The sequence below is a fragment of the Apiotrichum porosum genome (genome assembly GCF_003942205.1).
Source record: "Apiotrichum porosum strain DSM 27194 chromosome Unknown scaffold_6, whole genome shotgun sequence".
Classification (NCBI taxonomy): Eukaryota; Fungi; Basidiomycota; class Tremellomycetes; order Trichosporonales; family Trichosporonaceae; genus Apiotrichum; species Apiotrichum porosum.
The window spans coordinates 356,265-382,169 of NW_021167113.1; the positions used below are offsets into that span (position 1 = coordinate 356,265).

At 59.6% G+C, this 25,905-nt stretch overlaps 9 protein-coding genes across 9 annotated transcripts; 6 read left to right on the top strand and 3 right to left on the bottom strand.

The window, feature by feature from the left end:
• Window positions 1-164: 164 nt before the first annotated feature.
• On the top strand, window positions 165-4,931 carry SPT6 (Transcription elongation factor spt6; the record flags this gene model as incomplete). Its single annotated transcript, XM_028623256.1, has 3 exons — window positions 165-757; window positions 798-4,276; window positions 4,324-4,931. 3 exons carry the CDS (start codon window positions 165-167, stop codon window positions 4,929-4,931), a joined length of 4,680 nt encoding a protein of 1,559 aa, XP_028476189.1.
• A 1,536-nt stretch (window positions 4,932-6,467) lies between these two features.
• EHS24_007926 (uncharacterized protein) lies at window positions 6,468-6,994 on the top strand (the record flags this gene model as incomplete). Its single annotated transcript, XM_028623257.1, has 2 exons — window positions 6,468-6,532; window positions 6,586-6,994. 2 exons carry the CDS (start codon window positions 6,468-6,470, stop codon window positions 6,992-6,994), a joined length of 474 nt encoding a protein of 157 aa, XP_028476190.1.
• Window positions 6,995-8,299: 1,305 nt separating this feature from the next.
• Window positions 8,300-10,652, top strand: MUS81 (Crossover junction endonuclease mus81; the record flags this gene model as incomplete). The annotated part of the gene is made up of 6 exons (XM_028623258.1): window positions 8,300-8,351; window positions 8,407-8,619; window positions 8,663-9,047; window positions 9,086-9,249; window positions 9,286-10,565; window positions 10,608-10,652. The coding sequence occupies 6 exons, from the start codon at window positions 8,300-8,302 to the stop codon at window positions 10,650-10,652; spliced, it is 2,139 nt and encodes a 712-aa protein (XP_028476191.1).
• A 583-nt stretch (window positions 10,653-11,235) lies between these two features.
• On the bottom strand, window positions 11,236-12,453 carry EHS24_007928 (uncharacterized protein; the record flags this gene model as incomplete). The annotated part of the gene is made up of 2 exons (XM_028623259.1): window positions 11,236-11,858; window positions 11,967-12,453. 2 exons carry the CDS (start codon window positions 12,451-12,453, stop codon window positions 11,236-11,238), a joined length of 1,110 nt encoding a protein of 369 aa, XP_028476192.1.
• A 763-nt stretch (window positions 12,454-13,216) lies between these two features.
• Window positions 13,217-13,706, top strand: RPL43 (60S ribosomal protein L43; the record flags this gene model as incomplete). The annotated part of the gene is made up of 3 exons (XM_028623260.1): window positions 13,217-13,303; window positions 13,378-13,506; window positions 13,560-13,706. 3 exons carry the CDS (start codon window positions 13,217-13,219, stop codon window positions 13,704-13,706), a joined length of 363 nt encoding a protein of 120 aa, XP_028476193.1.
• A 558-nt stretch (window positions 13,707-14,264) lies between these two features.
• EHS24_007930 (uncharacterized protein) lies at window positions 14,265-16,237 on the top strand (the record flags this gene model as incomplete). Its single annotated transcript, XM_028623261.1, has 3 exons — window positions 14,265-14,291; window positions 14,365-15,050; window positions 15,100-16,237. The coding sequence occupies 3 exons, from the start codon at window positions 14,265-14,267 to the stop codon at window positions 16,235-16,237; spliced, it is 1,851 nt and encodes a 616-aa protein (XP_028476194.1).
• A 198-nt stretch (window positions 16,238-16,435) lies between these two features.
• Window positions 16,436-17,680, bottom strand: NAM9 (mitochondrial 37S ribosomal protein nam9; the record flags this gene model as incomplete). The annotated part of the gene is made up of 2 exons (XM_028623262.1): window positions 16,436-17,491; window positions 17,618-17,680. 2 exons carry the CDS (start codon window positions 17,678-17,680, stop codon window positions 16,436-16,438), a joined length of 1,119 nt encoding a protein of 372 aa, XP_028476195.1.
• Window positions 17,681-18,839: 1,159 nt separating this feature from the next.
• Window positions 18,840-21,961, top strand: EHS24_007932 (uncharacterized protein; the record flags this gene model as incomplete). The annotated part of the gene is made up of 5 exons (XM_028623263.1): window positions 18,840-19,043; window positions 19,288-20,162; window positions 20,289-20,967; window positions 21,007-21,259; window positions 21,303-21,961. 5 exons carry the CDS (start codon window positions 18,840-18,842, stop codon window positions 21,959-21,961), a joined length of 2,670 nt encoding a protein of 889 aa, XP_028476196.1.
• Window positions 21,962-22,090: 129 nt separating this feature from the next.
• HBS1 (Hsp70 suppressor, GTPase facilitates ribosomal subunit dissociation) lies at window positions 22,091-25,786 on the bottom strand (the record flags this gene model as incomplete). Its single annotated transcript, XM_028623264.1, has 7 exons — window positions 22,091-22,566; window positions 22,614-23,420; window positions 23,463-23,813; window positions 23,960-25,162; window positions 25,381-25,533; window positions 25,584-25,694; window positions 25,747-25,786. 7 exons carry the CDS (start codon window positions 25,784-25,786, stop codon window positions 22,091-22,093), a joined length of 3,141 nt encoding a protein of 1,046 aa, XP_028476197.1.
• Window positions 25,787-25,905: the final 119 nt, after the last annotated feature.

Sequence of the window (25,905 nt, forward strand, 5' to 3'; positions counted from 1 at the left end):
GCCATTCAACTTCTAAAGCCCCACCTTGACCCAGTGTCGCTCACGACACTCTCTAAACACAGCACTCTTAAACAGCTCGGCACAGCGCGTTACCCATACCGCAAAGCCGCCGCTGGCAAGCAGTGCTCGATTCCCCCCTCTTTCGTCGACCTACAGCCACCCACATGTCCGATCGGTCCGACGCATCCTCCGAGGGTGAGGGCGAGGCCATTCGTCCCTATGGCGAGCCCAACCCCGACCGCGACTCTTCCGACGAGTCGGATGAGGAGGACCCGGAGGAGGCCCGTCGCATAGCCGAAGGCTTTATCGTCCAGGACGAAGATGACGATGATGAGGACGAAGAAGACCCCGAAGAGCGGAGGCGCCGCCGCAAGGAGCGTCGCAAGAAGAGGAGGAGGCGTGATCGTGCGCGTCGCGAGCAGGAGGAGGAAGATGACCTCTTGTCCGATGACTTGGACCTCCTGAACGAGAATGCTGGTCTTGCTGGCCCCTCGCAACGCCCTCTCAAGCGTCTCCGTCGCCGCTCTGGTTCCGAGGATGACAACCTCCCCCGCCTCCAGAACATGTTCGACGACGAGGATGAGCGCCGTGGCTTCGAGTCAGACGACGACCTTGCCGACTTCATTGAAGAGGACGAGGAGGAAGATGTCGCGCGCAACGAGACCGAGGAGCAGCGCAAGGAGCGCAGACGCGAGGAGAAGCAGCGCCGCCGTGAGGCAGCCCGCGCTCGTCCCGAACTTGCTGGTGTGGACAAGGAGTGAGTTGCTTCAGCAAGGTGCCCCAGCTGACGCCCAAAGCTCGTGGAATGAGATCTTTGACGTCTTCGGTGACGGTCACGATTATGACTGGGCACTGGAGGGCGAGGAAGGCATGGACATCGACGAGGACGACCGCGAGAAGAAGGATCTCCGCCTCGAGGATGTGTTCGACCCAGCCGAGATCAAGGCCCGTCGCTTGCAAGACGAAGACCGCGCCATTGCGCAGGTTGATCGTCCTGAGCGCCACCAGCTGGCCAACTCGACGCTGAGCGACAACCCCATTTTGGCGCCAGATGTGCTGTACCCGCCTCCCGACCTCGCCGCTGGTTGGGCGTACACCCGTATCTCGACTCGTACCCAGTACCTCTTCTGCAGCATGCACGCCGACAACTCGTGGCCCGCACCGACATATGAGGACCCCTACCCTGAGGCCGCCTACCGCCGTGCGGACCTTGGCCAAGAGTTTGTCAAGGTTGTCGCCACTGCACTTAACATGATGTTTGTCCAGAACCTCGAGGTGCCCTACCTCTGGCACTACAAGCGCGATGCGTTTAGTGTGCTCGAGAACCAGGGCCAGAGCTCGGTTCAATTCCTCGACCGTGACGAGCTGTGGGACCTGTACACCCTCGGTATCCGCTTCCGCGCCATCTGGGAGCGCTGTGAGCAGGTCAAGCAGCTGTGGAACAAGATCAAGGCTCGTCGCCCGGATGTTGAGGACACGTACCTCACCGGCACGCTTCTGCCCTCGGTCTGCAACATGTCCATTGAGGCCGCCGCTGAAGGCGCCGACTGGCTGGCGTACCACTACGACGCAGACCTGCGTGCCATCAAGGAGGAGGAGGCGGTCGAGGACGGCCTCAAGCGTTTGCCAGAGCGCAGCTCTGCTCAGTCGATCCGTTCGGGCCCGATTGTCAAGCTTGTCGAGGCGTTTGGTATCGACGTTCCCCAGGTCGCCCTTACCTTCAACGACCCTAATGGCGAGCCTGTCCCTCCTACCAACCCCGATCGCCTGCCTCAGGACGTTGCCGAGGAGTTTGCTGGAGAGGGCACACCATTCCGCACCGGCCAGGACGCGCTCGCCGCTGCTCAGCGCATCCTCGTCAACGACTTTGCCCGCGACCCCACCATCCGCCAGCAGGCACGAGACTTCGTTGAGGCATGCGGTGTCGTCACTGTCACTCCTACCGACCGCGGTATGATTGTCATCGACGAGTACCACGCCTACCTCACCTTCAAGTTCCTCACCGAGAAGCCCATTGACATGTTCAAGAACACCCCCCAGTTCCTCCACATTCTCAAGGCGGAGGAGGAAGGCCTGGTCACCATTACGATTTCCGTCCCCGAGGAGCAGATTTCCGACTTCACGGGCACGCTCGTTCGCTGCTGCCAGTCCAAGGACTATGCAGAGGCTGCCACTGCCTGGAACGCTCTCCGTGAGGAGGTGTGTCAGGACGTCGTGCGTAAGCACTACATCCCTGCCGTCACACGCTGGGCCAAGGAGCACATGCGCTCCCAGGCCGAGGACTTTGTGGCCGAGCGCTGTCGCCAAGAGCTCGAGTACCGCGTCAACGTGCGCCCTTACTCTAGGCCGGGTATGCCCAACGGCGAGACTCCCCAAGTTATGGCCATCACTGTTGGCCAGGGCGGTGTCAACGACGCCGTGATGTGTGTCTTCCTCGACGACGAGGGTAACGTTCGTGCGACGTACAAGTTTGACAACCTCCGCGACGAGGAGTCGCGTACCAGCTTCCTCGAGGTCGTTGAGAAGCGTCGTCCTGACGTTGTCGTCATTGGTGGTCTGTCGGTCCACACTGGCAAGCTCCGTGACGACGCCACCAACGCACTGCGCGAGTTCGCCATTCACCAGACTGGCATGCGCGCTCCCGTCTCGGAGAACTACGGTTCGCACGAGGACTATGTCGCTGCTCGTGACGACTTCGACAAGCAGCTCCAACCCATGATGACGCCCCTCATTTTCGTTAATGACGCCACTGCTCGCCTGTACATGAACTCGGAGGAGGCTGGCAAGGAGCACCCTGAACTGCCTGTCAACGGTCGCTACGCTCTTGGTCTCGCTCGCTACACCCAGAACCCGCTCAACGAGTACTGCCGACTCGGCAAGCAGGTCGCGTCCATCACCTACATGGAGCACCACCAGAAGCTCGTCCCCGAGGAGAAGCTTCTTCTTCATCTGGAGCGTGGTCTGGTCAACATTGTCTCGGCTGTGGGTGTGGAGGTCAACTCGTGCGCCACCAACTCTTACCACCGCCACCTCCTGCCCTTCGTCGCCGGCCTCGGTCCCCGCAAGACCGACAGCCTTGTCAACGCCGTTGCCAAGCTTGGCACGCTGCAAAACCGTGTCCAGCTCTCAGAGCTTGGCACCTTTGGCCCTACCATCTTTGAGAACGTTGCCGGTTTCCTCATGCTCGATAATGACGTTAAGGACTTCAACCTGGAGCCCGATGACCCTCAAGAACAGCCCGAGCCTCTGGACATGACCCGCATCCACCCCGAGGACTACGAGTTTGCGCAGAAGATGTGTCAGGATGCTCTCGATCTCGACGCCGAGGACGTGGCCGACCAGCACAAGTCGCAAGTGGTCGTGCAGCTCATGCAGGACGAGGACCGTGCTCGCAAGCTCTCCGAGCTCAACCTGGACGACTTTGCTTTCAACCTCCAGCGCCAGGGAGAAGGCAACAAGCGCTACACCCTGGGCGCCATTGTCCAGGAGCTCATTGCCTGGCGCTCGGACCGCCGGCCCGCGTTCCACGTTCCCGACCAGTGGGACATTCTCACCATGCTCACTGGTGAGACCCAACGCACCATCGGCCAGGGTCTGCGCGTCACCGCGACGGTTCGCAAGGCCCTGTCTGGCCGTGCATTCTGCCAGCTTGAGTCGGGTATCGACGCCGTGCTCGAGCGCGAGTACGTCAACGACGATGACATGGCTGTCCGCTCGTGTGACGAGGTCTTCCAGCGTGGCCAGGCCATCAAGGCTATGATCATCGAGGCCGAGCCGCAGCGCTTCCAGGTCCGCTTGTCTACGCGTGCGTCCGATCTCGCCCAGTCCGTTCCGTTCGTCCAACCTTTCCGTGAAGACGCCTACAATGATATGAACCGCAAGCATGCGGCCGAGGACGCTGCTGTCGCCAAGCGCCGCCGCGAGGCAGGCTCGATCAAGCGCGTTGTCAACCACCCCAACTGGCACGTCATGAACTCTGGCCAGGCCGAGCAGTTCCTCGCTGGCATGCAGCGCGGAGACGTCGTGATTCGCCCCTCGTCCAAGGGCGTCGACCACCTCGCCGTCACATGGAAGGTCGACGAGGACGTGTACCAGCACATCGATGTGCAGGAGATTGACAAGCCGAACGAGTATGCCCTCGGCCGCATCCTCCGTATCGCCGGCAAGTACTCGTACTCGGATCTCGACGAGTTGATCATCAACCACGTCAAGGCCATCGCCCGCAAGTTTGACGAGATGCAAATGCACGAGAAGTACCGCCCGGAGCACGAGTTGGGTAAGTGTTTGCTCATTCTTGCATGGACAACAAAGCTGACACTACAGAATCGTATCTGAAAAACTACGTGCAGGCCCACCCCGGCCGTAGCATGTACGGCTTCAGCATCGACAGCGCACACCCTGGTTACCTCAAGCTTTGCTTCCTGAACAAGTCGACCAAGGACGGCGGTCAGATCCAGACATGGCCCGTCAAGGTGCTCCCTGGCGCGTACCAGCTCAACAACGCCGAGGTCCCTGGTGTCACCGAGCTGTCCAATGCCTTCAAGGCGCAGTACTCGTCTCGTCTCGCCGAGATGGGTGGCGGTGGCAAGACGCCCGGTATCCGCATGGGAGTCCGCACACCACTTCCAGGAGGCCGCACACCCGGTGGAGGCCGTACACCTGGCGGTCGCACACCTGGCATGATGCGCGGTGGCGCGACTCCTATGGCTGGAGGCTACGGCGGCCGCACACCCATGCACGGCGGCATGCCACCTCGCCCGCCTGCGCCTTACGGTGCACCACCACCTGGCTATGGCCAAGGCGGGTATGGTGGACCCCCTCCTCCTCCAGGACCTGGCGGTCCCAGTGGACAGCAGGGCGGCTCGTCGAGCGGTGGCGGTATGAACCCCGAGCGCGCAGCGATGATTGCAAGGGGACAGGGGGGTTATTAGATCGGAAGAGCATGGATGAGACGTGTACAAGTACAGTATTCAGATGATTTCAGATGCATGGCAGCATATGTGACCACGGGAGAGGAGAAAGTGAAGGCAACTTTCGTGTGCGCGATGCGCACTGGATAACGGCATTCGGGATGCTTCGACCGGCCTTTGAACCAGCGCTGCACATCATGCGAAGATTACGGCAAATGGGAGGCAAAAGGGGATGGCAAGGGGATTGCGGCAGATGGTCTTACCTCCGTCACATGAGGACTCGACACCAACCTTACTTGGCCCCAGATCCACGGCCAACAGCAACAGAACGACCCAACACTGTCCCCGAATCGATGAATTACGGCAACAGGACCCTGTATCGGATTCTGCGTCGTGTTTTGCGTGTTTAAGCACGCAGGACGCGAGCACTGTGGCCAGACATACAGAACGGAGGAAATGTTGAAATCAAGCGGGGCCTGGCGCGAGTCACATCGATGGACAATCAGGCGTGTTGGCACACAAGGACCTTCCAGCCCAGGACCCGACAGAGATCGTCTGAGTAGCATGAGCAGTGTGGAGCCATTGTTCTGGGCGGGTTGGGTCCAGACCGGGGGGTGCCGCCACGAAAAGGCACACTCGAACCTACACATCGTGGCAGCAAACATTTGGGTGGCGCAGGTGTTTACACATTATACCTCGGCCGTGTGCATGGACACAGAACCCACAATGGACTCGTGTCCACATGTCAATTCTGAGAGTATAACGCTGGACAATTCTCCGTGAATTCTCTTCACACTCCCACCAAGCGCAGAAAGCCGTACGACAAGTGGGTGCAGGATATCGGCTCCTCTGGACTGGGGCCAGCTTCAACCCGCTATACCTTGACGGCATCGCGCTAGCCGCAAAACACACCGTGGGCCCATGGACGGCAAGATACGGACGGATCAAGTGTGCTCTCGAGTGTACGGCGAAAGCCGGAGAACCAAATTGTGTAAATGCCTTCGCAGCCGCCTTTCGTCCTTCCTTCCTTCCTCCGGCCTCAACAGGAACCAGGTCCTGTCTCCTGTCACATCGACGCGTGCGACAAGGTTGAGGGTTCGTGACGGATTCGAGATCATCCTGGAGCCCAGTTCCAGCGCTTTGAGGTCTGCCCGCAGTAATCATGGGCGTTTCTATGTGCGTGGGTCGTCGCTCTCCACTGCCCCAGTCGCGTTGGACAGGGGACAAGGAACTGGACACTCTCTGATTGAGTTACATTCTCACACTTACCACTCGACTTTTCACCGTCCATGCTGTATGGTGCCCCCTATAGGCGGCACTCCGTACTATTTCTTTCACATTACCACTCCCACATGCCACGATTGAACTTTCCGTAAAAACGAGACGCACACACCGCAGTAGGCCTCGACGACGACGACACTACCACGACTCCCTCGCCCTCGCGCTCCCTCGTCGGGGTTATTCAAGCGACGACCGACTGGATGCCATTGCATTTTCATTGTCGACCATTAACGACTAGGGCGTTCCTCTTCATTACAGAATCACCAATACACTCCCATGACACCACGTAGGAGGCTTTACCAGGACCTCTCGCGACGAGGACATACCAAGGAGCTGGCCTGGTAAGTTGAATAGGTCGCGGTGCCACCAGAATGTGCTCACATAGCACCTGCAGGAGCTCGTCCGACGCGTTTGCGCCCATGCCCTTCCTCCTCATGGGGGACATCAACATGGACGGCAACCCCTTGAACAGCCCATTACTATTCTGCCACGTCCAGGACGCAGATCACATTGTTGGCCGGGTACGAGTGGGTGAGCTGCAGCAAATTGCCGTCCAAGGCCATCCAGAACCGGTGGTCGTCGATGGCTTGTGTTGCCACTACATTCCTCGGCTCAATCCTTGGCATAGTGAGCGCTGCGATGCAGACCTGTTCGCCGAGATTGGAACGATTATCAAGACATGCTTTGCGAGGACGGCCGACTTGAAGCGCCTGGAGAGCGGAAAAACTGGCGTCTTGGGAAAGACCCCTCCTCAGTTGACATTTGAAGCGAAGATGGGAGGTTGGTGGAGGAGAAAGAGCTAAGGTGGTGTACGTGTATTGGGGGAAGCTTTGGGTGGAGCAATCAGAAGGGCTCGGTGGACCTAACCTGAACTATGTAGAGAGTCGCTTCTCGTGTTTGTAGGAGGTTATATCAACGTGTGTGTATCACATCAAAGGAGTAAGGAGTAATGCGACGTCTGCGAACGGGGCTTGCCACTCGAGTTGCATACTGGCCACAGCATGTGGGAGTGGTTGGTGTGGGGTACAATGCAATACAGCTTTGACCATGAACAAGCCCTGGTCTCGATTCCGGTTGTGCTTAAGCTCCAAATGATGATTAGCCAGTCACCATCAGTCGTCGCGAGGGGACATACATTGTTTCCTCGGAAATGAGTACACAATGACAAAGGGTGCTCCTCCACTTCCTTATACCAACTGCACCGCTCAGTGCCACCAACGATGGTGCTGCTGCTGTCGGCTCACCAACCGATAACAACACTAAGGCGTGAGTGGCCATGGGGCTGTGAGTGGCCATGGGGCTGTGAGTGGCCATGGGGCTGTGAATGGCGACCGTCTTGTCAGGGCCTTCCGTTTACGTGAACAAAGGTGTAATATAAATCTGGCAACCTCAAGGGCAAGCAACGCCGTACTTTTTATTCGATCACGAGAAGAACTCCTAGTTAAACCCCCACCTCCACGGCAGTCTTCTTTTATTAGCTGTAGGACTATAGGAAGCCCTGTCTGGCAAGATATGTTCTGCCGCACGGTGGTAGAATTTAGTGAGCTATAAGTCGCCAAAAATGTGCCAATAATGTCGCCTTCCTTGAGCCGGTCATGCATCGGATGTCTCCCTCATAGGGGTTTCATACGAACGCTTGTCATGACGCACCCTCACCTTCCTTATAGCAGCTTGTCGCAAGTCTCAGCGGTATCTGGATAGGAATACCAAAACACCTCTCATTTATTGTCGCTTGTTAGCCCCTGGCTGCCCATTTAATTTTATTGCCTGCTTTAACATACCACCAAGCTGTATCGTAGTCGTCACTCTTTACCATCTTTCGACACTGGCCACTGGGCGGGCGTCTGTCACGTCCATGCTTGAATTCCCGCACGACTCCATACCCACCTCGACGAAGGAACAACTGTGTATCAGATTTGGAACCAAACAAAACCGGTGGCAAAAAACAACACGTCATTATGCCCAAAGATGAGGTGTTATCTCGACGCGCCTGATGTTGTTTCTCGCCCTTCCTTCTCCCAACCCACCTGCTCTTTCTTCAATTCTTGATCACATCTTGCACACCACTACCTACCCAACGCACGCGCAACGCACGCAGACAGCTAGCCATGCCGCCGGCTCGTCCGTGCGCCAATCCTCTCTTCCTGCAGTGGCTTGAAGGTGCGCCCCACTGGCCCTCGCGCGTCACCTCTCTGCATTCTTACTGACCGTCCAGAACTTCGCGACAGCGCGCGCGAAAAGGGTCTCAAGACTGCAGACGTCTACCAGAAGGGGTGTCGCTCACTTGCGGCATGTCCCATCGCGTATGACCGCCCCCGCCAGCTTGTCCAGCTGCAGGGTATTGGACCGAAGACCGTGGAGATCCTCGAGAAAAAGCTCAAGGCGCACTGTGAAGCAAATGACCTGCCCATGCCGGTGTCACCGCCAAGTGAGTTGGACATTCCCAGGTAGTTCTCAGCTCACATATCCAGAACGTGCACCCGCCCGCTCGCGCGCCCACGCTACGCCAGCGCTAGGCGACGATGACGACGACGAGGAAGACGAGACACCGCCACCACCGAAGAAGAAGAAGACGGCCGCTAAGCCAAAGGCCTACATTCCTCAACGAGGGTCAGGGCCATATGGCATTCTCATCGGCCTTCTTCTGTCCATCTCCAACCCGCAGGACACAATCCAGGTGTTCTTGACCAAAGGGGAGCTGATCCGTGCCGCCCAGCCCTACTCTGATAGCAGCTATGACCACAGCGAGCGTGGCAACTTCGCCACTGCGTGGAACGGCATGAAGACCCTCACAAGCAAGGGATATGTGATTGTGCAGGGGAGCCCTAGTCGGTACTGCCTGACAGAGGACGGATAGTGAGCTAGACAGCGAAGAACTCGTGATCTGACAACAGCGATGTCGCGGCGACCCTCAGGAACCTCCACCCCGACTTTGCCAACCACCCCAAGATCCCACCACTGGCACGCAACGACGAACCAGCTGGAGATGAACCACGGGCCAGCATGGAGCCTCGAGCTGCAGCGGGTTCGCCTTCCAAGTTTCTCTTCTGGTACATTGGTGAGTTGTCAAACCAGTTCGTTCAACTGATAACAGACTCCAAGGGCCAGCGAGTCAAGGAGGTATCATCGGCCCGCATGCGCCTCGACCCCGAGGAGTTTGTTGCCCTCCGACGTATCGAGTTCCGCGCCTCTCAGCGAAACCATGTAATCGTCTCGCAGCTGCGCATGGTCGATGCCGACGAGTCACTCAGCGCATCGGGCCTGTCAACCCTGTTTGCATACATTCTCGAAGATGGCGCACCACCTCGCTGCAGTTGCTTCAGCGACGAAGTAGAGTCGGCAGCCCCCTCGCCTGTTCGCCCCTCGACGCGTCCCTCCTTGGCACTGCCTGTGCCGGGTCCCTCCCGCCCACGCGCACCACGGCTTTCATCCCAGCTGCCACTTCTCAACGACACTCGTCCACCACCGCCAGCTGCCAATCAGTTCAAGACATCAGATGCCATAACCTTTCGTCATGGCTCGTACGAGATTGTCCTTGTACTGGACACGCGTGAAGTCGAGTCGAGGTCGAACCGTGACAAGATTGCGGAGAGCCTGGAAGCCAAAGGCGTCCGCGTCGAGACACGTGCTTTGCGCATGGGTGACATGTGCTGGGTAGCACGCAGGCTAGACGGCGACGGCGGCGAAGAGGACGAGTGCGTGCTCGACTACGTCATTGAACGCAAGCGCTTGGACGACCTGTGCTCTAGTATCCGCGATGGGCGGTACAACGAGCAGTGCTTCCGCCTGTCTCAATCTGGTGTCGGCAACGTCTTCTATGTGGTCGAAGACTGGCAGCTCGCCGGCGCCATGGAATCGCACGGCAAGCAGATCATGACCGCCAAATCCCAGATCCAGGTAGTCAACGGCTTCTTCCTCAAGGAAACCCACAAGCTGTTGGACACGATTGAGTTTCTCGCCATGATGACCCGCGTGATCATCAAGTCACACAGGGACCTCAAGGTCATTCCCAGCCGCTTCATTTCCCGGACCAGCTACTCTGCGCTGCAGCGCCGCCTCAGGACCGACCACTCCCCAACGGTTTACCTCACCTCGTTTGACGCGTACCAGGCCCTCAACGACAAGTCGGCGGCGCGGACCCTGCGTGAGGTGCTGGGCCGCATGCTCCTGTGCGTGCGCGGTATGAGCCCCGAGCGCGTTGCTGCCATCCTCGACAGATGGGAGACGCCTAGGCAGCTTTACGACGCCATGGTCGAGCGCGAGAAGAAGGGTGTGGTGGTGGACGGCAGGAAGAAGCGCGGACCAGAGCTGTTCTTTGCCGACGAAGTTCAGGGAGAGGGACGGCGTAAGATTGGAGATGCGCAAAGTAAAGAGGTGAGCTTTTTGGAACTGCCCACCAACACAGCTGACAGACAGTTGTGGAAGTGCCTCTGGGGCAACGACGCCGACCTCGACGATTAGGGGGCGCAGTGTATACTTTGGTGTCATGTTCTTGTAGCTTGCATAGTGTTTGTTGATAGCATTTACCAATGTCACATTCTCGAAGTCTGGAGCGTGCACTTGAGAACACGCGAGACACCTGACATACCAAGAGACGGCATCACAGGCACAAAGGGCAGGCACGTTGTTGAATCTTGGTTGTGAACACCAACCACTTTGTCTCTGCGATCGCCTTGGGTTTCCTTGGGTTGCTGGTACACGGATACATAGTCGTACAGATGAATGTACACTACCAAGGCCAGGTTGAAAGACTCTAACCGTCCCTTATAACACTAAAGATCTTTCAAGAAAGATGTTGTTGTGAAGACTTGAAAAACAAGAGTCGTTTGCGAGTTTTGCGAAGTTTAAATTGCTTGTGGTTGTTGGTAGTGGATAGGCGAGAAGTTTCCGAGATGTGATGAGAGAGGGGTGTCATGGGTGAACAGAAAAGAGAGGGAAAGTTGTCGACAAGAGAGACATGAGTGGATGTGGCGAGATGTCCATGCGGTGTCCGATGTTGTCTAGTGACAGCTCACGCAGAGCGATGGTCTGTGGTCTAGGTTGCCTAGTGGCGGGCGCTGCTGGGCGTGCGGATGAGAGTGAGGAACTCTTCGCGGGTCTTCTGCTGGGTGCGGAAGCAGCCGAGCATGGTGGAAGTGACGGTGGTGGCTCCGGGCTTTTGCACACCGCGCATGGTCATGCACATGTGGCTAGCCTCCATGACGACAGCGACACCACGGGGACGGATAGCCTCCATGATAGCCAGAGCGACCTGGCGAGTGAGGCGCTCCTGGACCTGCAGGCGACGAGCAAAGGTCTCGGAGATACGGGCGAGCTTGGACAGGCCAAGGACGAGCTTGTTGGGAATGTATCCGATGGAAATCTTGCCGGTGAAGGGAACCATGTGGTGCTCGCACAGCGAGTAGACGTCAATGTCACGCACAATGACCATCTCGTCGTGGTCCTCGGCAAAGACCGCATCGTTGATAACAGTTGCCAGACGCTCCTCGTAGCCCTTGGTCATCCACATGAGAGCGTGCGCGTAGCGCTCGGGAGTACGCAGCAGACCCTCACGGTCGGGGTCCTCGCCGATGCACTCGAGAACGGTACGGATCGCACCAGCCAGGACCTCAAGGTTGGCCGCCTGCTGCTCGGGGGTGGACTGGAGACGGAGGTGAGTCGACTTGGCTGGAAAGGAGACGTTAGCATCAGAAGCAAGAGTCCAACGAGTGCCTTATCGCGATTTCCAACTGGACCGCAACAAGATGCGATCGAGCTGACGATTTCCAAACTCACCAGGCCAGCCAAGACCGTACTGATCCACGATACCGCCCTCGGGGATGGTAGCGTCCTTGCCCACAGGTGCGGGAGCAGTGGTAGAGAGAGCGGCGCGGACCTCGTCGTTGAGCTGCTTGTCGTCGACCTCGGCGTCGTCGGTGGTCACCGGCTTGGCCTCGGGGGAGAGGAGCGCAGGCGCCGAGGGGGTGTTGGCACCAGAGTGCGGGCGGAAACCGTAGCCCTCACGAGGTGTACGCGGGTGGAGCGGGGACGAACGAGACTCGGAGCGGGCGGGGATGAGGGGGGCAGTGGCGGTAACAACCGAGGGACCGGCCGCAGCCTGGGTGGAGTCGACGGCGAGCTTGCGCATCGACGTCTCGAGGACCGAGGTTGTGTCCGGCGAGCGAGCGTTGGCAGAGCTGCGTCCGCGCTCCCATGAGCCGGTTGAGGACTCGAGGGCCTGGAGCTTGTCGAGGTTTTGGGTGGGAATGGGCTGGGCCGCCATAATGGTTGTTGTTGCAAGGTGTCGAAAGATTGTTGGAAAGTGTACGAGATACTGAGGGACTGGAGCACCACAAACGGGGCAGGTGCTGCGTGTGGAATGAGCTCACCCATCGCACATGATGCCGCATTTACGCATTTGTCTCGCGCCCGCCCTGGATCTCTCTGGCACGGCAGAGGTCTCCCACGGGTGGCAACCGTTTGACCGTGGGAGAGCCACATCGGGGTTATTGCTGAATTTCCCAACCGATTCAAACTCCGCGAGCAGGGAACCTGCAGAGCGCCTGGGGCTGGGTGTCGTTTGCTGGATGCCTTGTCCGTTGAGAGGTTTCCCATCCGTCAAGGACATCACTACCACTACCTCAAAATGGTGAGCATCAGCGACCCACTGCTGAGCTCGGAACCACCGACAACGACACACGACAGAAGAGCGACCGCCGACAGCGACAACGACCCGGGACTGCGAACTGGACGCTGGGCTGGAAAGGATGGGTTGGAAGATTCGCGGCGAAAGCAAGTTTCCTCACAATCTCACAATCTGCATCCCGACCTTGGCAGATTTGAGGAGCGCTTGCGTGAAACTGAGACAGTGCATGGCAGAGTGGACGCGATGGGGACGTTGGGGGAGCGATTGTACACGCTCTACGACCCGTTACCGGGCCGCAGAATGTGGAAGATACCTCCTCGCAGAGTCTGCCGACCTTGCAGATTTCAGCAATCGTCCTCAACCTTTATCCACTACTCTGTGCGCTGGCCTCCTGTCTCCCATGAGGCTGTACTCGCGAATCTCCCAGCACCATTACTCCATCCTGTCCCAAGGTCCTGGTCCTGTCGTTTGGCTGGTCACCTGTCTCGTGTGCCGTTGTCTGGGTTCCTTGCCCACCAGCAGGCATCCTCCTGGTGAACAACGTACTAACCCTCCATCCAGACCAAGCGCACTAAGAAGGTCGGCGTCACCGGAAAGTACGGTACCCGTTACGGTGCCTCGCTCCGTAAGACCGTCAAGAAGATGGAGATCACCCAGCACTCCCGCTACGCTTGCCCCTCGTGCGGCAAGGTGAGTAACAGGATCGACAACGCATAAAGAACATGTTCTGACTCTTTCTTCAGAACGCCGTCAAGCGCACTGCCGTCGGTATCTGGAAGTGCAAGGGCTGCGCCAAGCAGTACGCCGGTGGTGCCTACACCCTCGGCACGCCTTCGGCCGCCACTGTCCGCTCCACCATCCGCCGTCTCCGTGACGTCGTCGACGCCTAAGCGCGCGTTCTAGACGGATCACAGAGCATGTACGGTTGGATGTATAGCATTTCAGAGCCCAGATCAGAGCAGAGACACACAAAGAGCGCGATGGCGAGGCACAAGGGGCTATCGTACTGACGATGTTGAGAGGCGGTGAAAGTTGAACGGTGCGACTGTTATCTTGGTCATTGTCTGTGCGCTTTGCGAGGTTCCTTTGATCATTCTGAGGGGCATGCTGTGTTCTCCTAGATCCAAGTGTCCAGGTGCACTTGCTTGCCGTCTTGCTGGCCCATCACACCGCATGCCAATAGCTCTGGTCCATTAGTACAATAGTAGGGGCAAGGAAAAGAGTTTCAGAGCGGAATCAAATCGTCTCTGCTTGTGTCAGAGATCTGCGACGCGTCGGAAGTGCAATGTTGACGAATTGTGGTTATTGTTCACTGGCGACCGAACTCATATATCTTGCCACTGCTCTTCTTCCCATCTCACACACAATTCGCCCCATCGCACGGTTGGATACACCTCGTCTAACTGTCCAAGCACAGGTGACGCCGGCACACTCGTCACGACGTCACCATGCAGCCTCCATCCACCACACAGCCTGTAAGTTGTCGATCCACCCACCGCAACTGGACTTCAGCTGCAACCCCCCCGAGCGCACCACTAACATGACCAGCCTGTGGGAGACGCATCACTCCTATCAGCTATGCTTGCCTCGGCGGGCAACAACCAGATCGACATTGCAGCCCTCTTGGGCATGGCTCCCACTATCAACACTCCCGGAACGCCCGTTGGCCAGACGCGTTACGGCCGCACCGTTCGTGCACCCCCGGCCACTCCCGGCACTGCAGCGATGGCAATGGCGGCAGAATTGGGATCGCCCAGACCGGTAGTAGCTCCACCTTCAGCCCCACAGAGCGTGAGAGCAGCTGCGGTGGCAATGACACGCACCCCCAGCTCCACCAGTGAGGCGACGGGCATGTCTCGCGAAACGTCGCTGTCGACATCCCCCGCCCCTCCTGTCACTGCGTCCCAAACGAGCGCCAAATCTAAGCGGACTGTGCGCATTGCATCTCCCGCTGTCACTGCGGAGCCGCTGCCTGCCGCCCCCAGGAAGCGTGGACGTCCAAAGAAGGTTGTCAGTGAAGCCAATGCTGAGGCTCCGGACGCGACAGTCCAGCGCAGAAGCCGCGGCCGTCCAAGGACAAATAACCCAGAGGACCGCAAGGACTTGAACAAGGAATCTGCCCGCAGGAGTCGAGTGAAGAAGAAGGAGGAATTCGAGGCCCTGAGGAACCTCGTCGAGGCGCAAGAGAAGCAGATCAACAGCATGCGCCAACATTGCGACCACCTGGAGGACCAGTGAGTTACGCTCCAAGACTACGGGAGGACTGTCACTGATGCTGGCCAGTATTGAGCTCCTCCAAAAGACGATCAAGGTCAACAACATGCCCGTTCCGCCGCGCACTGTAAACCGCTGGGTAGATGAGCTGGACGAGGGCGAAGAGTACCCAGAGAATCCGACTAGGTATCCCCAGTCCTCAACTGGAGTTGCTCAGCCGAGGCAGCCATTGGAGCCTGTCTCTGTCCCGCAACCCGCACCGACGCCAGTGCCACAAGACTCTTCCAACCCCGGCAACCCCTGGCACCCCAGTCCTGGTGTCAGAGGCAGTGCCCAGTCTACCCCATCACATGTCGCTCCCCCCTTTACTTCCCGCCACACTCCCCATGCGGTCAGCTCGCCCGTTTCGCATGTGCGCGGTAGCGTGCACGAGACAGCGTCCACGCCCACCTCGTCAGCGCGTGACGAACCGGGAGCGTACTCTCCGGCTGCACGCCCGCATGCTCGTGACGGCAGGGCCAACGCCTTCCACCCGAAGGCAACCTTCTCCACCACCCCAGCCATGCCCAACAGCCTGCCCTCCGTCCCCAACCCGCTCGACGCGCCCACGGTGGTCGGCGATTTTGTGGGTGGAGACGACTACGATACCATGTCCATCTCTGCCCTCTTCGACCTCGATGCGGCAATGGAGGAGGACGACCCGAACGACACCAACTTTGTCCCGCCCACCAGTCCCAAGCACGACGGCTCAGATTACGAGAGCGATTTCGAAGAGGAACAGCCTTCACGCAAGCGTGCTCGTACCGAGTCTGATTCAGAGGACGACGAAGAGGACGCATTGGAGATCGAAGTCCACTACGACGACGACGAAGAAGAGGAAGACCTGTTCATGCCCATCGAGGACGTGCCGCACCCAGACCCAGCCGACCCCGAGACGGACAACCGTATCGCAGGGGTCATGGCTGCCCTGAAGGTACACACGTACAAGGAGCTGCGAGACAAGCTCGCCGGTATGGTGAATCAACAGAGCAGCCTGGCCCCGGAACAGGTCGAGATGGTCCGCCGTCTCTTGCTTGTGGCTAGGAGTAATGCCGAACATGAAGGCCAGCAAGGTAGCGCGGGTGACGACGGCGGCGAGATGTTTGAGGCAGAGGGCGAAGAGGTGGACGAGGAGGTCGATGACGACGAGGAGGATGGTGAAGAGTAGTGCCGTGTGTACACATCTGTTTATTTAGAGACGTTGTAGCCATCCATGTAAATCGAATTTCCAGTGAGTACACGTGTTCAGTCCAGCGAGCCTCACTCTGCTGCCTCGTCTCTCGCCGCGCGCGGGCTCTGAGTCATGATGTCGTCCATGCAAAATATGCTATGCTACCTTTCCCCGCACTGCCCACTAAGTAACGTTCTACTTGCGATCCTGGGACCTCTGGGGGTCCATGAGTCGCTGGCGGCGGTTAGGGCGCATACGCGGTGCGACACGCTGGTACCACTCCCACGAGAGGGACATGAGGTTTCCGTCCGCGTCGTATGGCGACGCAATCTCAGAGTAACCGGGACGAGCGGTGGGGTGGCGGACGTAGACGCCCGAGCAGGTCAGGTAGGAAGGGAGGATGTAAGCGGGGACGAAGAGCAGGGCCTGGGCGTAGTCCGGGAGCTTGAAGTAGGAAGGGTCCGACGGGTCCATGGCGTCAAAGACCGAGGTGTCGACGGTGACGTGCGAGCCAGACGCGGTGACCCGGGTGTCGGTGGAAGTGGGGGCAGGGGGAGGGGCAGACGCCTCGGCAGCGACGGCAGCGACCTCGGCTTCGGCAGCCTCAGCCGTCTCCTCGGCGGCTTGAGCCTCGGTGACCTCTGCGGCCTCCTCGGTAGCCTCCTCGGTGGCCTTGGCCTTGGCCTGCTTCTTGGAGGCTTTTGGCCTCTGGAGCATCTGGATGACGTTGGGGTTGATCGAGAACAGGTCTCCGGGGTTCATGAGGGTGTTGGCGTTGCGCACGACCTTGCCGTTGAGCTTGACGTGGCCGCCGAGGACGTACGAGCGCGCAGTCCAGACGGAAGGAGCAAAGCAGGCGCGGAAAATGACAACGTCCAGACGACGCTCAGTCTCAGTGAACATCATGGTGCCGACGGGGGTACGTCCGTCCTTCTCCATCTGCTCGACCTTCCTCTCGTGTGCGGTCCTGCCACCGGCACGCTGGCGTCCCTCGACCCACTTGGAGATCTCGCCAGTCGACGCACCGCTCTGGTCACCGTGGGTGATGAGAGGGAGTGAGTCGGGAAGGTACCAACGCTCAAAGGCGCGGGCACCAATGTGGTCACCGTGGTAGCCCTTGGTCAAGCGCTTGGCGAGGAAACGCTGCTGGTAAATGGTCTTGGGCGACTTGGAGAAGTCGGTCTCCCTAGCCTTGGGCGACTGCGTGGCCGTACGCTGCCAGGTGTTGAACACGTTCTCGACGGCCCATGACTGTTACAACTGTTAGCTATATGTGGGTATGTGGAGTATGGTTGTAGCATTGAAGCACGCGCGGCGCGGTTGTTTCCGACAACACGGGCAACGAAAAGAGTCGGAAGGGGGAGGAAGGAGACGCACCATGCGGGGGACAGCGCGGACCTGGTTGAAGGGCTTGCGGATAGCCACCGGACGCATCGGCATGGTGGGCGAGGTGTGTTGTTTTTGGAGGTGGTGGACCAGACGAGGTGTAGGTAGTGTGACCTCGCTGTGTGTCTATGGTGGTCGACTGCTCGCTGCTCGCGCTCGAACTGGTGTCTCCGGCCACAAAAAGTCAGATCGACATCACGCACGCGAAACCCACGTGTGAGGGCGGGATTATATGCGACCCATCCCGTCGCGCGAGTGTGGCACTTTTTGTAATACCAAGTGTTAATGGCAGCCCGTTTCAGCTCGCGGGCCTAGTGTGTTTTGTGCCCCGCTAATGAAGACGCCGCGCGCAAGCGGAGCCACAGAGATGCACAGATCCACAGACATCATGTGAGCTGCGAAGCATCCTCCTACATTGTGGCGGCGGCTGTCGTGTGAGCGGCGTGCAGTCGAGACGTGAGAGGCAAGAGCCAGTCATTCTCGCTCGTTTGCCGTGTCCCGTCCACGCAAACGAGGTGCAACGGATGGTGATGAGCGGTAAAAGCCCCACCCAGGCCACCCACCCGCGGGTCCCCCAGATAGGGAAAACCTCCACACCAACATCCGGGTGGTTACCGGGGCAAGCCGGTCAACAGTTTGGTCCTCAACACACCACTGTCCTCCCATCAGCGTTCTCGCAGGTCGGAACAAGGGCTGGCGATACGCAAGACGCAGCACGCAATGACACAGGCGCGCAGCAGAAGAAGAAGGCGAGGAACGGGGGCAATGCATGCATACATGGCGGAGGGGTCTGCTAGGGAACGAAGTGTTGCCGCCGCCGCCGCCGCCGGTGAAAGCTCGGTGGATTGGCGGCAACGAAGCGGACCCGCCAGTGAAGCCCAGCTAAGGGCACATGGTCTCTCTCGCTCTGTCCGTTGATCCCACCTCATTGCGAACAGGTCGCGACCCAACCCGCTGCCTAGTCCTCCATCGCACTCGCCGACAGCACAACTGTGCCATCCACTCCTCCACCATCCCCGGCACCCCGGCACCCCCTCCCCCCCCCCTGACTCGACCACCTCGGTATTCGGTCGGCGCTTCTCCTGTGCCGCCGCGTGCTCGACTCCACTGGCCACTTGGCAGTGTGCCACCGGGCTGACCAACTCCCTCCCACCTCACCACATCCACCCCCTCCTCCTCCCCCCACCCACAGCCACCCACCACCCTCTCCCCCATGCCGGACATCTCGCCGGCTAGCCTCGGTGAATCGTCGCGCTCTGGCGCCGCAGACCCGTCTCCATCCGGGGCCGACTCGTCGACGGATGTTGGTGGATCAAGCTCAAAGCGCGCAGGCAACGAAGCCGCAAAAGACGAGGACCCCGGCTCGCCGCCGCCCAAGAAGCAAAAGTTCTCCCGTTCACGCACAGCGTGTCTGCAGGTAAGGCTCCCACCATCACCGTCGGTGGCGGAGTGACTGAGAAGCACGCCTTTCGCGCTCTGTGTTTGCCCGGGGCGCGTGCCGCTCGGCCCGGCTCGCAGTTCACGCGCTCGCTCCGTTGCTCCGTCGACTAACTCCGTCGACCATCAGACTGACGCCGCAGTGTCGTTCCCGGAAGTCCAAGTGCGGCGCGCTCCCGCCTGACCCGTGTCCCAACTGTATTGAAGCCGACCTGCCGTGTCAGTGGCCAACAGAGGACGGTCGTTCGTCCAAGGCCAGGCTGCAGCGGTACCGCAGCGCGCAGATTCAAGCGATGGGCGGACGCGGAGACATCGACATGAAGCCCGATCTCGGCGCTGTACCAACTTCAGGAAGCAGCGGCGTGGCTGTTGCTTCTGGAGTGGGCAGCGTTGCACCGCAGGACCTGCTGGGCGAGGGATGGCTTGACCGTCTTCTTGCAGGCGGATCGCCCGCGTACTCCAATGCTACTGCTGGGGCGAGCAGTACGACCCCGCGTGCTCCTTTCCAACAGTTTACCAACCCGATCGTGCCGCAACAACAGCAGCAGCAGCCACAGCGTTTCCCGTTTTCTCCCACTGGAGGAGGGGCTGCTGAAAGCCAGTTTGCCGCCCCGCTCGGTATGCCTGCCCAAGTGTCGACTCCAGGCTTCTTCCAGCAGTTTGCCAACCAGAACTCGGTAGACCCAGCGCAGTTTGTGTGGGCCGTCTCTTCGCGCCTCCCCACGGTCGAGGAAGGAAGCCCCAACGATGAGCGCAGCATCGCTTCGGACCCATCCCCTGCCAACATGGATCCTGTACAGCGCGCGGCGCGCCAGGCTGCACGAGACGCCAAGGACAAGCGCGAAGAGGGCAAGACCGTCAAGGTGTCGTGGTGGCGTCCACATGGACAGACGGCTATCGCGCCTGGTTTGAAGAAGATTACCCTCAAGGTGCGCGTCAACACACCACAGGACACATGGCAGAAGGCGTCCCCGCAAGTGACAGTTCCCGGCCCCGGGGATACTCCGCAAGAGCTCATTACGACCGACGGCATGCCGTCTGTCATCATCATGCGCCACCTACTGGACGTTTTCATGACGCACTTTGGGTCCCAGTTCCCGTTCATCGACCGCACAGATCTTGAGGCCAAGATTGACGCAAGAACGGGATCCGTCTTCCTCCTGCTCAGCATCGCGGCCATTGCTGCCAGGTGAGTTTGGCCAAACACGGCTTGAACTGACGTCAGATTCTCAACCCACCCTGCGATCGCCCTGCCTGACCTCCAGCCATACGAGTACGGCAATGTGTTCTATACCCGCGCCAAGGCATTGCTCGGCTCCATGCTGGGTATCCCATCGCGCGAGACGGTCGCCGCCTTTGTGCTCCTTGCGCACATGGGCTTTGCCGCGGACTCGGAGTGCGAGGTCTGGATGATGACCGGTCTGGCAGTGCGCATGTCCATTGACTGTGGTCTGCACATGACCCCGCCGCAGGACTCGAGCATGTCGGCCGACGACCGTCGTCTGAACAGGCTGGTGTTCTGGTCCGTGCTACTCATGGACTATGCCCTGTCCTTTGGCGTCGGTCGCCAGACTGCCTTCCGCCCAGACGACATTACCCAGACTTTGCCGACAGACGAGGACCTCAACCCCGCATCGGCATGCACACCAACCGCGGCTGACACGCCCCGCTCACCCTTCCTGTTTGCAACCAAGATGATGCTGTCGTATGGCCCGCTCATCAACATGCTCAACCGCGGACGCGGCGGTGACCGCGACGTCAACGCAGCTCGTGCAGCAGCCATTCGCGAGTACAACCGTCTGCCGGCAGACATGCAATGGAACGTAGGCAACCTGCAACGCCATTCGCGCAACAACCAGGGCTCCATCTTCCTCCACCTGCATCTCTGGATGCACACTATCATTGTGAGCTGGCAGTTCCGTGTTCGCAAGCTGACATTTCAGGCGTCTGGGTACCTCACCGGCTCCAACCTGTTGCGGCGGCAAGCGATGGACAAGCCAGTCAAGGCTGGCCAGGCCGGACTGCGGAGCGGTGCTGTCACGCCCAACACTGCGACTACGAGTTCGCTGTGGCGCAACTCGGCGCGCACGATTGGCGACATTCTGGTCCTGTCCGACATTATCAACCCGTACGCATACTTTGCGCTCCCGTTTGTCAACCAGGCCTTCTTCGTCGCTGGATGCTGCTACGTCAAGGGTACGTTGTTAGGTGCAGGTCGCCGCTAACGTCTCAGAAATAGAACAACATGCGCTTCTCCAGAGTCTCCCTGCGTCGCGCTCGGGATCACGAGCAGGCTCGCGCGCCACTTCGCCAAACCACAGTGGCCCCTCGCCGGCCAACAACCTGACCGTCCCAGGGCTGAGCATGACGAGCATGACCCATCACAACAGCAACGGCGACAAGGAGCATAACGGCGGCGGCGGCGACGATGACGACGAGTCCAACGGACACCAGGAGTCTGAGACGAGCGCGGTTGAGGAGGTCGCCCCGCGCGCGGGTGTCGACCTGTCGCGCGCTCTCCTCACGTCTGTGGCAACCACCAACATCTCCACGTTGCAGCAAGGACTCGCCAAGCTGGCAAAATACTGGTACGGCGCCGAGTGGATTGCCGGCACGCTCCAGCAGCGCATCGAGGGCATCCACGACGTGGACCTCGTGTCTGTGCGCGAAAACTTTGCGTCGTTTGTCTCGTTGCCCGATGCCGGCCTCGTGCGTGCTGGCGCAGCCGAGTCGACTCCAGCCCCGCACGACATTGAGACGCCGTTCGTCCCCGAGATGGACCTCGGCGACCTCGATTTCCTGTCCTTGCCCTTTGACCTGGGTGTCGAGGGAAGCGCGAACGTGGTGGAGACAGAGGTATCTATTCCCCAAGTGTTCCCTCCAAGTTGGGTACGTTAGGGCGGGCATAGAAACCAGAGAAAGAGAAGCAACAAAGAAGTATTTTTATTTTAGCCCGGGACGAGGAGACTGTAACACAATCTGCATAATCTACTTTTTTGCTCACACTGTCGTTGTCTCTAACCTAATTTACTCGATGAGATCCATGACCATGCCGGCCGCAATGGTCTCGCCTGCCCGGCGAATGAGGACGCGGCCCATCTCCTTGTTATCCTGTGCTGTCTCGAGCGGGATCGTGGCTGGCCGACCACCTCCACGCGATGCGCGGAGCGTAATCTCCACCGTGGCGGTGGTGCCCTTTTGCAGGACACGGGGGTTCTTTTTGGTGACCTGGCCGCGCTCCGAGATGGAGAGCAGCTTGGTGAAGGTCGCAGGAAGGTTGACCGAGTGGTGGAACACTTCGACGGCGGTTCCGGGAATGATCGGGGTCGAGACGTCAAACACGAGGATCTGCGCGGTGAACTTGGACACGAGGCGGACGGGCCGGCTGGGAGGGCACAGCACGCTGCCGATGGCCAGCTGGTTGGCGTCCACGTTGGCGAGGTACAAGGTGACGTTTTGGCCCGCGACGGCGTAGGGGGCTGTGTCGTCGTCGACCTCGATGGCTGGAGAGTTAGCTGCTGGTGCCAGCGATGTCATTTCAGCTACTCACTCCTGACGTTTGCGACACAGTCGCCGGGGCAACCACGGACGCTGTCGCCGACCTGGACGACACCACTCGCCAGACGGCCCTGCACAGCCACACCTGACGCAACGGCCGTCTGGCCGCGGAAGACGTTCGAGAGCGGAATACGCAGTGGCGCAGCGAACGGCCGCTCGGGCACGTCAACCTTGTCGAGCGAGTCGATGAGGGTGGGGCCCTGGTACCAGCTGGCCTCCTCAGGAAGCGGCTGCGTAGCAGCGACGTTGAGACCGTCCATGGCTGCGAGGGGAAGGAACACGGTCTTTGTGGCTGCGAACCCTGCCGACGCCAGGAAGGGTTTGAGCGCATCGACAATGTCGTCGTACCTGTCCTGGCTCCAGTTGACCATGTCCATCTTGTTGACGCCGACAATGATCTCCTTAACACCGAGGGAACGGACAAGCCAAGCGTGCTCGCGGGTCTGGCCACCGCGCTCAAAGCCCGCCTCAAACTCTCCAGGCGAGCCGTCGACGACCATGAGCGCCACGTCGGCCTGGGCCGCGCCCGAGATCATGGCTGGGATGAAATCGCGGTGACCAGGAGCGTCGAGCAAGGTGACGTTGCGGTGGCCCGTCTCAAAGTGCGTTGTGGCAATGTCAATGGTCACACCGCGGTCGCGCTCGTCACCCAGCGCGTCGAGACCCCACGCAAACGCAAACGAGCCCTTGCCGACACGCTTGCTGCCGCGCTCGTTCTTCTCCTTTTCCCTCTCACTCATCTCGCCAATGTCGTACAGCAGGCGGCCCATCAGTGTCGACTTGCCCGCGTCAACGTGGCCTGGGATGTGAGTTGAATGAAAGAGGACAGCCTTCAACTTACCAACAACAATCAAGCTGTAACTAGCCTTGCCGCTCTTCTCCTCGTCGGCCTTGACCTTGGCGATAACCTCTTCTTGCTTCATGCTCGGCACAAAGTGCTCCTTGAACTTTTCACGCTCGCGCGCAAGCTCTGCTTCGTCGACAGTGTCATCGCCCAAGTGGAGACCAGCCATGTCCGACTGGGTAGCCGCGAGCGGCGTAGACGGACCCTTGCGCGGCGTGCTAGACACAGAGCCCGGCTTGCTGCTAGACCCAGGAGACGATGCCCGAGAGCCGGGGTGCTCCTGTACCCGCTGCTTGGCGGGGAGGGATTTGGAGCGCGCGGTCGGAGGAGGTGCGTTGGCTTTTGCAACTGTTGGAGATCATGTGGTTAGCGCCATCGCGACTGGGATAATATAACGTGTGCGGAATGTGCGGAAACGTGTGCGAGAGTGAGTCTTGTGCGAGTCGCGAGGAGACATCAGAGTTGACATCTCGACTCGACTAGCTATTGTCCACCTTGGGCGCGTCCTTTGACAGCACCAGGCTTGGACTTTGGTGGAACGGCTCCTCCAGATCCTTTGGTGGGTTTCGATGCCGGCTCCGAAGTTGGTCGACTCGGGTCCGGACGATGAGGCTTGTTACTGCTGCCCCCGTTGCTGGCACTGGCCTTCTTGGGTTTGCCAGATGCCACTTTGGGTTCGCCCTTGTCCTTCTTCTGTTTGGTGCTAACCGCCGCCTTGTCGAACTCGCTCGCCACTGGCGCCGCCGGTGCGGGCGCCTTTGCCGAGCGCTTCTCCACCTTGACAGCCTTTTGCTCGCTGGGAGCGACCTCGCCAGTGCCCGCGCGGCCATCCCGCATGCGAAGTACAATGTCGTCGGGGCTTTCAGTTCCCGGTCCAAAGGCTTCACGGACGCGGCCAACGGCGGCAGCCGGGTCGCCTCGAACTGCAATGTGCATGTTCTCGAGGGAAGGTGGCTCAGGAGGACCCAGTTCGGGGGAATGGGATGTAAGAATGTCGAAGAAGGTAGAGGTGGAGGCTTTGTGAGGAACTGTGGTGGATGAAGAGGGGAGGAAAGACCACATGTCGTCGACTGGTTCGATGACAACCGTCTCGGGAGCGTCTTGAGGAGCAGCAGTGGCACCAGCCGCGGATGACTCGGCTTTGGTGGCGACGCCAGCTTCACGGGCGGCGCGAGCGGCGGCCATCTTCTGCGCGAGCTTCGAGAGTGGCTTGACAGGGGAGGGCGCGACGATCTCCGTTGCAGATGTGGGGCCGGCAGCCGGGGAAGGCGGTGCGCTCACTGGTTCAGCCGTCGCCACTGGGCTGGGAGAGGCAGGTAGACCTGGGGAGGGTACACCTGACCCAGTTCCCGCAGCAGCAGCAGCCTCTCGCCTCTTCTGCGCCAGAAGAGCGAGCTTTGAGACAGGCTTGGCGGGGGAATCAGCCAAAGGAGGAGGCGTGCCGGTGGGAGATGGCGACGAGCTCTGAACGGCTGACGGCGCGCGCGATGCAGCTGCCGAGTTGGAGGCGCTTGCCGCCTGCTTCCTGGCGAGCTGTAGGCGCTGGAGTGCAGTGAGAGGCGGAGAAGGCGATGGTGCAGCCTCGGGAGCAGCGGTGGGGGCGACAGCGGGACGAGGAACCACCTTCCTCTGGCGGCGCAGACGTGGTCGGGGTTGTTGCTCAGGTGTCGGCTCGAGCTCCGGGGGCGTGGGCCCGCCTGTCGAGCTCAGTCGCGGACTCGGGGACGGACGTGGACGTGGAATAGAGGTGGACTAGACGAGTTCTCGTGTCCGAGTTGCTGCTCTGGCCGGCTGCTGGGGGCAAGGGGCACCAGGAAGAGGGACACTGACTCGCAGACACTCGCACACAAAGAAGAAAGGAGAGGGGAGGGGGAAGGGTGTGGCAGGACAGAGCAAAAACAAAACTGGTACGTACCCTTCTTTTCCCACTCTTTGCGCAACCAGGATACAGTCTTGTCAACATCGAACCAGTAATGCCAGAGCGAGTCCTGGATTTCGGCGTCGGTCAATGGTGGTTTGATGTCCTTGAGCTGAGCGCGCGCGGAGACGAGAGCCGAGGCCATTTGGGCTTGGCAGTGTTAGCATTGTGCCATCGACTCATCCCTAGATCATGCTCACCACGCTCGGTGTCGTCCATGCCATCATTGGGCTCCTCGTCGGAGCCGTATTCGTCATGTGCTCCATCATGGAAGTACTCGTCGTCGGACGCTTGGTCGGCGGCGAGCTCAGCTGACAGAGTGTCAGCATGCAACAGTGGCTACCCAACACCTTGTTTACCTACCACCGAGGTCAAGATTCCTGACGTAGCGATGCCTGGACATGGTTGGATATGTGTGTGTAAAGTTAAAATGAGCGCAAACTTGTTGCAACAATGAGTTAACGCGGAGCCCGAGACGCTCCTCAAAGCGTCATGCGCCAGGTCTCGCCAGCCAGTGGCAAA